The 10,313-nt window shown below is 54.5% G+C and overlaps 1 protein-coding gene across 3 annotated transcripts in view; it reads right to left on the reverse strand.

The window, feature by feature from the left end:
• NLGN3 (neuroligin 3) overlaps positions 1-9,746 on the reverse strand; it is a 25,167-nt gene extending 15,421 nt beyond the window's left edge. Inside the window, exons 1-5 of one of the 3 annotated variants that reach the window (XM_084791020.1) lie at positions 9,612-9,746; positions 6,451-7,106; positions 5,755-5,814; positions 1,702-1,761; positions 1-16 (exon numbers count right to left, since the gene is read on the reverse strand). The exon at positions 1-16 is cut by the window's left edge and continues 134 nt beyond it. In XM_084791020.1, the coding sequence (XP_084647146.1) occupies positions 1-16; positions 1,702-1,761; positions 5,755-5,814; positions 6,451-6,907 (593 nt within the window). In that variant the 5' untranslated portion in view covers positions 6,908-7,106; positions 9,612-9,746. The remainder of the gene's footprint in view (positions 17-1,701; positions 1,762-5,754; positions 5,815-6,450; positions 7,107-9,611) is intronic. The other 2 variants (XM_084791021.1, XM_084791022.1) reach the window with 2 other exon arrangements.
• Between the last annotated feature and the right edge of the window lie 567 nt (positions 9,747-10,313).

Genomic DNA, 10,313 nt, shown 5'->3' on the forward strand with positions numbered 1-10,313 from the left:
CCACTGTCCCGGATGTCTGTAAGGAGAAGGGGTGAGACACGGGCTAGGTAGGATGCCCTTCCTCCCCTACCCCCGCCAGCCCTGGGGGAGGGGGATGCGGGCAGCAAAGCTATTCCAGGTACCAGGACACCACCGCCATCCATTAGGGCAGGACTCATGGGGCTGCTAGGCCGGGAGTTCAGGTATTGGCCAGAGAGAGCTGAATTTGTAAAGATTTGGGTTTCAAGCGCCTCCCAACTGAAGATGGCCATGTGGGCATAATTCACCTGGGCCTGGCTGGCCGCGCCTGGCTTCTAGGGGTGAGAGAAGAAGGAATAGCAAGGGGCTTGCTTGTCTCTTAGCAGCATCAGGTAAGTTCCTGCCCTGCACACCCAGGAGTCCTGGGACCTGACATGGCTTTAGAAAGCAGGAGCTGGGGAGCCCTGAAACCCCCAGGACTAGACCAGTTACATGGAAAAAACGGCCACTGGCAGCAGCTGGCTTCCACCCCGCCCCCAGTGCAGACAGAGACAAGAAGGATGGGGAGAAGGGGGTGGCACAGGGAGAGAACAGGAAGGTAGGGAAATGGGGGTAGTGAATGGTAGAGATGGGGTGGGGAACCTTATAGACATGGCTTCTTAACCACGTGCCCATATTCCCCCTCCCCCCCCTTCTTCCTGGGCAAACTTAGCTGGAAAGCACTGGGGTGGAGCAGAACTTGGCATGAGAAAGCCTGCCCAGCCAGAGTTAAGATGTAGAGGTCTCCACCCAGGCCAGTGCCCGAGGGCTCATCAAGGGGTTGATTCCCAAGCCCCATCAGCATGCTGTGGGGCTGGAGCAGTCAAGAGAAGGCTCCAGGCCTGGCCTTGACTTGCCTGTCACCTGTCCGTCTGTGAGCTGGCCCACTCTCTGCCGTACCGGCATAGCCTTGCCGGTCACCAGTGAATCCCCTGAACTGCCTGGCCCCTCCAGGGCCCTGCAAAGGGGCAGGCCCAGAGCATGGGTGGAGAAAGGAAATGCTCTCTGCTGTAGTACAAACAATCTTGTTACCCCGAGGAGGAGGAGGAGGAGGAGGAGGAGGAGGAGGAAGGCTGGTCCCATCACCCGTCCTTAGTCCGTCTACTGATGGATGGAGTATCAGGGCCTCAGCCTGCCTTGGAAGGCCACAGTTTCTCTGGTTCTGTCCCCAACCTAGTGCAACCTCTGGCCCTGTGGCCATCTTTCTTTGCAGAAGAAAGCTAGGGATGTGCTGTCTTTGAATACCACTGTTTTGCCCCTTGGTGTGCCCTAGCAGGCACATCCAAGGAGCCAGGACCCCCCATCAGACCCAGAGGAAACCCAGACATCCCCTCACCATCCAGTTTCTTTGTGCCTGTCCCCACTCTCCCTGGCCCTGTTTGCTCATCACCATTTCTGCTGCCACATATGGGCAGGTGCCCATGAATCATAGACGATGGGAGAGGGTCAGGGGGCCAGGGCTAGGAAGACACCCTCCCTATGGCTTTACTTGTGGTTGGTCCCCTGCTCCTGCCAGACGTGTCCATTACCCAAGAAGACCCAGTGGCCAATGAGGCCAAAGACGGAGGAATAGCCCAACTGCCTTGTACAGGAACAGAAACACACCAACGGACGGACAGACAGACAGACGGGGCTTCTCCCCATTGAGAAGGGGAGGGGCTCTGTGCCATGCACCAGCCGCCGCGCCCTGCAGCCCCCAAATACCTTCATCTTCATCCCCGTCATTATCCGCTAAGTCCTCGCCCTGTTTCTTAGCGCCGGATCCTGGGGACCAGACACGGGGAGACACAACAGCACAGAACAGAGAACAAAACAGAGAGAGAATTCAAAAACAGCATGACTGCAGTGTGGCCCAGCAAGCCAGCTCTGGGCCTGGGCCCAGGACAGGCAGGAGGGATGGCAAGAACTGAGGGAATGGGTGGGCTGAGGCCCAGACCTTCATCAGGAGGATGGTGTTGCAGGCCTCTGCTGTGCTGACCTCCCTGCACCTCCCTGCCCCGCCTCCCTGGCCCCAACCAAGTTCATTCGCAGTTAGGAAGGAGGTAGCAGCAGGTGGGCTGGGTACAGAGCCAAAGGCCCACGTGTAGAGACTTTATTCAGGAATGGAAGGGCTGCATGTGTAGACATAGGCAGGCTGAGCTGGAGATCAGGGACAGGTGCTGAAGGTGAGGAGTGACAGTGCCAGCATCTGTGCATAGCTACGGGATGTGCTCAGGGCAGAGGTATTTGCCAGGAACCCCAGGTCTGAGCTCCCACTGGGCCCAGTGAGCAGATTCAGTCTGGGCCTCAGCTGACCCTGATTCCCACAGGAGAAGATGGGAGATGAAATTTTCCCTCTGGCTTTGTTCGCTGGGGCCACCCCCCCTGCTCTTGTTAATGACAAACGTGGCTCCTGCACACAGGAACCAGTCTTACGAGCAGCAAGTGTTCCTCCTCTAGGAGAGAGCCAGAGGGAGAGGGAGGGAAAGAGAGAGGAATAGAAAGGAGAAAGGGGGAGGGGAGAGAGAGAGAGAGAGAGAGAGAGAGAGAGAGAGAGAGAGAGAGAGAGAGAGAGAAGAAATGGTCCCTAGCATATACTAAGTACTGAACACCTACCACATGCCAGGCATTTTACTCCTGCTGTTCTATTTGGTCCTTATACCCCAACGAGATAGGCACTATCCTTATTCCTCTTTCACTGATGGGGAAACTGAGGTTCAGAGAAGTAAAGTGACTTGCTCAAGATCACACAGCTAGGAAGTGCTAGAGGTGTGAATCAAACCCAGGTCTGCTTGACTCCAAAGCCCTTATGGTCTTTCCACTGCATCATGCCACCTTTCAGGGGTGAGGGAAGGGGCGGGGGTGGGGGAGAAAGAGATGAGAGACAAGGTGGAGCATGAAGGAGGAGGAGAGAAAAGAGACTAGAGGAGGAAGATAGACATTCAGGACCTGGGAGTGGGGTAGGCTTGGCACCACTTCCCCTTCCTGTTCTGAGGAGACTAGACAGACATGATTTACTGGCTGCTTGCTGGTCAGTGTGTCACAACGGAAGTGATTCTGCTGGCACCCGACACCCTACCCTTTTGCTTCCATGATCACAGGTACCTTTAACCTGGAGCGAGCAAACAGCCCTCTTTCTCTGTTGGTCTGCACTATGGTGACTGACTATCCCTGATAGCTATTACTGACACCAGGAACTACTCTCCTATTACAAGATGGCTTTTTCAACTGGGGCAAAACCCCAGCTCTACTAGAAACAGCCTCTGGCTTCCTGAACTTCCAGTGGCACCTAGTGTCTTAACACATTAGCTCAACACCTGCCAGGCTTGCCTTCAGAATCTCAATGAGGCATTGGCCACACAGTGGGACAGCCACCAAACGGAATCACGCGTTCCTAGACATCCATTCCTTTCAAGTCCGTGGAGGCACGGGCTGGAGCAGGTCCTTCTCAGGACACCCTTCACTTCTGGTGGCTCCTTGTGTGTGTGTCTGAGGGGACTTGGGTTCTACATCGTTCCAGCCTTGTGCCAGCCTCCCTTGCACAGCATGTCCTCCCTCAGCACACCCCTGACTAACAATTCCTGCTGCCATGGGCTTTACCAGTCACCACTGCAGATTTGTGGCATGTAGGATCCCACATAGGCCACCCCTGATACACACACACACACACACACACACACACACACACACACACACACACACACACACACACATGCACAATACAACCATGCGTCCAAAGACGCAAGATTCATAAATTTTTCAAATGGCTAACAGGCCCAGGATAGGGAACTAATTCGGGAACAGTTAAGTAATCAAGTGCCCTCCCCTGTGCTGTGTAAAGCCCTCTTCCCAGACTGGCCTATGGACTTAAAGAATCCAGCAGAGTTTTAATGCCAAGCTAGGAGCTTCTTCAGAACAATGATTAGACCCCTTCGCATCCCAACAGCACCTTGCCCATTATCCACAATGACAATTGGCAAAATCTTCATACTGTGTGGCGGTCTCCAAGCAGCAATCTGGCCAAAAGCTCAGCACGAGCTTGGCCTGTCCTAGGCTCTCACTGGAGCCCTGAAAGATATTTCTTCCTAAGCAGTGGCTAATAGTGATGCCATCTTTTCCTCACCCCACTGCACCCCACTAAGTAACTCATGGTAGCAGCTTTGAAACCCTTTCCCTGAATACAGGTATAGGTTAATGGAAGGTTACAGCCAGAATGGGTTTTCTGCCTTCCCATGTGGAAATGGAGGATCTTAAAAGAAAGGGGAAAAAAAAAAAGACTGACCTCTAAGCCTGGGCTATATAAAGAGTTCATGGCCAGCTCAAGCTGCAAAACAAGACCCTGGCTCCAAAACCAAACCAAAACACAACACAGCAAAGCAAAGAAAAACAAAACGCAATAAAAAAGAATGGCATATGAGTTGGCAGCAGAGGCTGGAGTCGGTTGGTTGGAGAGCGTGCCTCCTAGACAAGGGTTTCTGCTTAGGCGGGACTACAAAGATCCTTCATTTGCATGAGAGCCTTGTCTGCTTCCTACTGTGTGTGAGGGCCTGGGCTGGATGTAAAGAGAGGTAAAAGCCTGTTCTTAATGGCAGAGTCTGACTCCACGGCGGCGGCAGCGGCGGCGGTCATCAAAAGCCCTCCACACACACATCCACACGAGCTTTTGAATGTGCCAATTCTCAGCTCTCCTTAGAGATTGTCATTCAGTAGGGAGCGGTCCAGCCCAGGAGTCCTGAGGACACTGGAGAAACCCTACCCTGGGGCATCAAAGGAAAACAAAGGCCAAGCTTGCCAAGAGCTTGTAAGGGTGAGTTGTGATTGTCCTTGCTCTGTAGGCTGTTACGAGAGCCAAGTGGCCCAGCCACATCTGATCTTATGTTTCAGGGAGGTGGGATTGGCCAGGTGGAAGTTGCCCCCACGGGCTACAGTGGAAAGAACATTCCCTGAGGGTCAAGAGCCCCCAGGTTTTGGCCCCAGCTCTGCCCCCAGACCGGCAACAGGGCCTTGTATAGCAAGTCACTCCCCTGGGCTCGGTTCCTCATCTGTAAAATCGGAATACTGCTTCCTGCCTTGCTTGCTTCTCAAGATATGGCGTCTATGAGGCAAATATGAAAACCCTTGCAGAAAATCTAAAGCAGTGTGCAAACAGGAAACATTACTATACAGGGAAACAAATCCCTTTAAGCAGGAGGGGGGATTTAAAATTAGCTTTCTTTCGAAACTCCAGTTTCCAGAGATTTCCAATGCCTGCCACAGGAGTAGCCTGGGTCCTTTCAGCTATACTCTGGCCAGAGGTGGTGAGGCTGGGGGCAGGGTGTGTTACAGAAGAGCCAATAAATCTGTGTGCCTGGGTTTCTTTTAAGCTTTAGTAGGGGAGAGCTGAGTAGAGACTTTTAACGCAGGACAGGGTACTGCAGCGATGGTCTTTTCTCTGCACTGGCTGCAGGAGAAGGCGGAGCCTCTGGCTCCAACTTGCCTGCCTGTTTCCTTCTGAGGTGTTACCAAAAGAGCCACTGGCTCTATCTTTGGTACACTCCTTAGGGAAGCTGGGGCGACTGGGATCAATGGGCTTTCTGCTTCTACTCTAACCCTGCCTTAGGCCACTGGATGCTCTCTGCAAAGCAGCCAGGGCCCTTGGAGGAGGTGGGATCTTAAGCCTGCTCACTGCCCTCTCAACCTGGGATACTTGAAGGAAGGCTGGGTCCTCAGGGACAGGGGCAGGTGGGCAGGCAGCCCTCCCTCTCTCTCTCTCTCCCTCCCCACCGGCTCGCTACCTACCTCCTTTCCTACAAATTTTCTTGTTGGGCTTTCGGGCGCATTCCTTGGAAATCCGCTTTACTGTAAAATGAATAAAAAACTAAAAAATAACAGGAGGCCTCTGCCCAGGGGCATGCATCCCCCCCACCCAGGCCCCAAGAGCTGAGCTGCTCTGCAGCGGCACATGGCAGAGAGCCTGTCCCACCATCTCCTTGTTTCTGTCACTTACCTTAATGTGACCCCCGCGGGAGGAGGCATCAGCTAGTGAAGAGGAGGCACCTAAGCATCGCCAACCAGGCTTGCCCCCCCCCGCCCCCCCACGCACACCCAGCTCCCTCAGCCACACACACCTACCACCTTTCGAAGCAGGTGGAATGGCAACAGGGGGGCCTGGTGGAGCCAGCATCCTCCCGCGGGCAGCTGCCAGCAGTCACCCATACTCCCCCAGGGTACCCCCATCCAGCACTGGACCTAGACCTGTCAAAGCTCTCAGGCCTGGCCAGCCCCCTTCTGGCATCAGTGTCACTCACACATGGGAGCTCGGACAATGCTGGGAGAGGGAAGAACAGGGAGGGGAAAGGCCAAGCGGAGTGATGGTTAGAAGCATTTTCACAGACAGACAGACGCATGCTGCAGGGCACACAACCACATGCAAGCCACAAACACAACAGGGCAGGCGGGAGGCAAGGAGGGCACAATGCCTGGCCGCGCACTCACCATCTTCCGTGGGCACATAGACATTCAGATAGAGGCAGTCTTCGTTGGGCTCCTGGATGTAAGTAGCAACGATATCCAAGTTGGCAGTGAACCAGACGGGCAGCATGACTTCGGGCACAGCTGTGTGGATGTTCTGGGGGCACACTGGGGGAAAGTGTGTGGCGTTCCGGATGCCCGACCAAGATGGGGGTGGTTCAGGGGGCAGGAAACGTTTCTCGCCGATCGGGGGAGCTGCGTAGGGTACCCCCAGGTATTGGTCCACAGGACCCAGGATCTCACTGGGCAATGGTACTCTGGCACCCCTTAGCTTCCCAAAGTGAGTATTGACTGTAGGTGCTGGGGCCTGGGTACTGGCCCTCAGCACCAAGCTGAGGAACCACAGGGTGAGGCACAGGCTCCGGCCAACTGTGGGCGTGGGGCTCAGGGACAGCGAGGGCAGGCCAAGCTGCAGCCACATGTTCCGGGCAGGGGGACTGGCAGGAGAGGCAGACTCCGGGGTCACAGCATCAGCCAAATAGGCAGCCCCTTCATGGCCACACTGACTTGAACCTCAAAACTGAGCTCTCGAGGGACACCTACAGGTGCCCAGCAACGCAGAGAGCAGGTCTTCTGAGCACCACCACTTCCAAAGAGGGCTCCCTTAGGGCCAGACAGGCCTGTGAAAAGAGGGAAGCATGTGTCACCCAAGATGGTCTGTGAGGGCTCTAGAGTCAGTCTTTGGGGCCCTGGTGGGCTTGGCCTATTTTCCCACAATCAAGGGTTTCACATGCCCAGGGGTCTAGGGACTCACAAGTGACCATTGCTTTTTAGAACTATTTTACGTGCCTAGCTATGGTTGGAAAAAAAAAGATCTATGGGGATTGGATGAACAGAGTGACAATTTTTGCCACTGAGAATTCACGGTCCCCCCAACTCCAACTCTATTGTCGCTGGAGTTCACCGGGGTCTGCTGGAGTCAGGGCATGCAGTGACAGGGAGAGTTGGGGGTGGAGCTTCTAGTATGGCTGCCGACTTCACTCCAGGACTCGAAGCCATAAGAAAAGAAAAGCAGCAGACAGGCAGAGGGTCCCATGGAGAGATGCCCTCTCCCCTCAAGCAGGGCAGGGAGCACAGCAGCCATTCACCTAAGTCCAAAGACCCTTCCATGCCCCTCCTTGACGTTTCTCCTCAGCCCTCACTGCTGCCAAATCCTTAAACCTTTGTCATTGCTGCTGCTCTTCATTCAAACCAAATGCCAGAACCAAAGGCAAAAAGCAGTCTGCTGAGCACAGTAGGCATTGTAGATGCTAGTCCAGTATGAAACAAACAACAGGGTGTAGGGACATACACTTGGAACTCGTGAAATTAACTCACAAAGACTCAAAGAGGGAGTGAGAGACCAGGCTAGGATCACAGACACTGCAATATTCACGGGGAGAGACATACATCCCAAACCCACAGAGATCGCCTCACTTAGTCCCACATTCCAAGACAGACTGCCTCACCCAGCCAGAGCCTCACTGTAGTATATTCAGACATACACAGAGACCTACTGAAACGAAATCACACATACCCGCATAGGTAAATATCCAGACACAAGCGGCATAATGGTGACACATAGGTGGAGACAGAAACAGAAATAGCAACACACTCAGACACACAGGCCTTCTGACACAGTTACAGTCAACACATACACGCAGGCACACAGACATGTCCCGCATGGACACACATGCATTCAGTGAGCACACCCATACACATGTGCACACACACACAGACACACACACACACACACACAGAGGCACATTTAGTTTTCCTCCATTTCTCCCACACGCCTTCCGAGATTGCAGGCATGTTCCTTTAAGAAGTGGCTGAAGGGGTGGGGGAGGGAGATTGGGAACAACCGGCAATCGGCCACCATGGAAGGGGAATGAGAATGTGTGTGTGTGTGTGTGTGTGTGTGTGTGTGTGTGTGTGTGTGTGTGTGTGAAATAGAGACTGAGAGACAGAGACAGAGAGAGAAAGGAAGGCAGGAAAGCAGGCAGGTGGGGTAAAATGACTATAGGGATGGGGGCTTAGAGGAAATGGGGAGCAAAGTATGGGGTGGGGAGATCCCAGACACTGCCCAGAATGCACCCGGGTGGAGAGGAGGAGGGGAAGGGGACGGAAGGGGTAGGAGTAGGGAGGTGGGGCAGAAGGGAGTGGGTGGGTGTGTATGTGGGGGGGGGGATAGTCCGCAGCTGAGTTCACACAATCCCCCCATTCACCGTCTCCATGGCAACTCTGGGGCACAGACCGCTCATTCACACGGCTTCCCCGCCAGCACCCCCCCTATTAACCCCCTCAATGCTGCCCCCACCTCACAAATTCCATTAACCCTTTCTAGAGGCCTTCTTCTCCAGTAACCCTTCAGCGCCAAATGCCAAATTCCCCTGTTGAGTCAATTCGCTGCAGCCCCTCCCTCTGGTGAACACCTAGACAAACCAAGCGACCCCCAAATGCCCTCTGTACCCTAGGACCCACTGTGAGTTCCCAAGGCCAAGATCTCCATTCTAGTCCAACTTGCAATTTGGGAGAAGACAAGGGGAGGCAGCGATGCTGGGATGAGAATGGCATCTAAGGGGACTTTGGGGGCTGGAGCGGTATTGGGTAAGGGGCATTGTGTTGGAATGGACCAGTGTTGAGAACTGCAATATAGGGGGCTATGTGGGTTTGGAACGATACTGGAGAATGAAATTGCCCTAGAATGGGGAGGATAGAATAAAGGCCTCCATTGGGTGGGGGGGCTGCAGAGAGTGGGGGAGGGAACCTGGCTATAAGATTCTATGATGGAAGGGGGATGGGGGGGTGCACTGCAGGGGAGGGGGTATTGGCAATGTGCAAATACAGGAATGAGGCTGGGGGCTCTGGTTGGGGGTATTTTTGGTGAGCATGCAGGTTGGACCACAGAAATAGAGGGACCATGGGCGGGAGGATGACAGGGATGCAGGATTTAGGGAGGAGGTAGAGAAGAGAAGCAAAGCAAGGGAAGGTTGGGAGGTCAGGGGTACCTATGGAGAACCCGGGGTTGAGAAGGATGGGAGCCACTGGCTGGGGAGGTGGAGGGATCCGGGGATTGGGAGGGGACAGGATTGGGGAAAGGTATGGGCAGCTAGAGGATGAGAGACCGGAGCAGGCGGCCTCACCTGTTCCCTAGGCGGCTGCAAACGACTGAACCCGGCCACGGACCACCCATATCGCCTCCAGGCCAAGGGCTCCGCACCCGAATCCCCGAGATCAGCTCTCCGGCAGCCTGGCTGCTGTGCCCGCGCACCAAGGGGGCGCGCTGCGCGTGCCCGGACACGGGGGGCGCGGTCCCTGGCATTAACTCCTTTTGTGCCAGTGATGGCTCAAGTCCTAGGGCATGGCCCAATCCCCCTCCTCGGCCCCATGTTCAGGCAAGCTCTGCTCGCTGTCCCCCCTCTCACATCCCAAGCTCTCAGACAGGTAGCTGATCTTCCAGACAACAAGATCCAAACTTTATCTGCAAAGCTTGAGACCTTGAAACACAGGGAGAAACTGAGGCACTGCATGCCGAAGACCCCAGTTTCTTGCCAGAGACCTTACTTGGCAACCCTCACCTATTCTTAGGTCCAGTACCACCCAAGGAGCAATCACCAGTGGGGCCACTTTGCCCGAACCCTGTTATCCTCCCAGAGGTCAATGTCATTCACTTCTGCTGCTTCTGTTAGGATTGGATTCAGTCAGCACGCCAGTCGTCTGACCATTCAGGCTTCTACCCCCCATCCCAATATCCAATGTTTCTTTTTAATCTAGTTTCTGTATGTAACGCACCTGTCCCACTTGGCCTAGCACACACATACCCCTAAATCCCTGCTGAATGTCCC

Source organism: Acomys minous (genome assembly GCF_964271855.1).
Source record: "Acomys minous genome assembly, chromosome: 7".
In the NCBI taxonomy this organism is placed as follows: Eukaryota; Metazoa; Chordata; class Mammalia; order Rodentia; family Muridae; genus Acomys; species Acomys minous.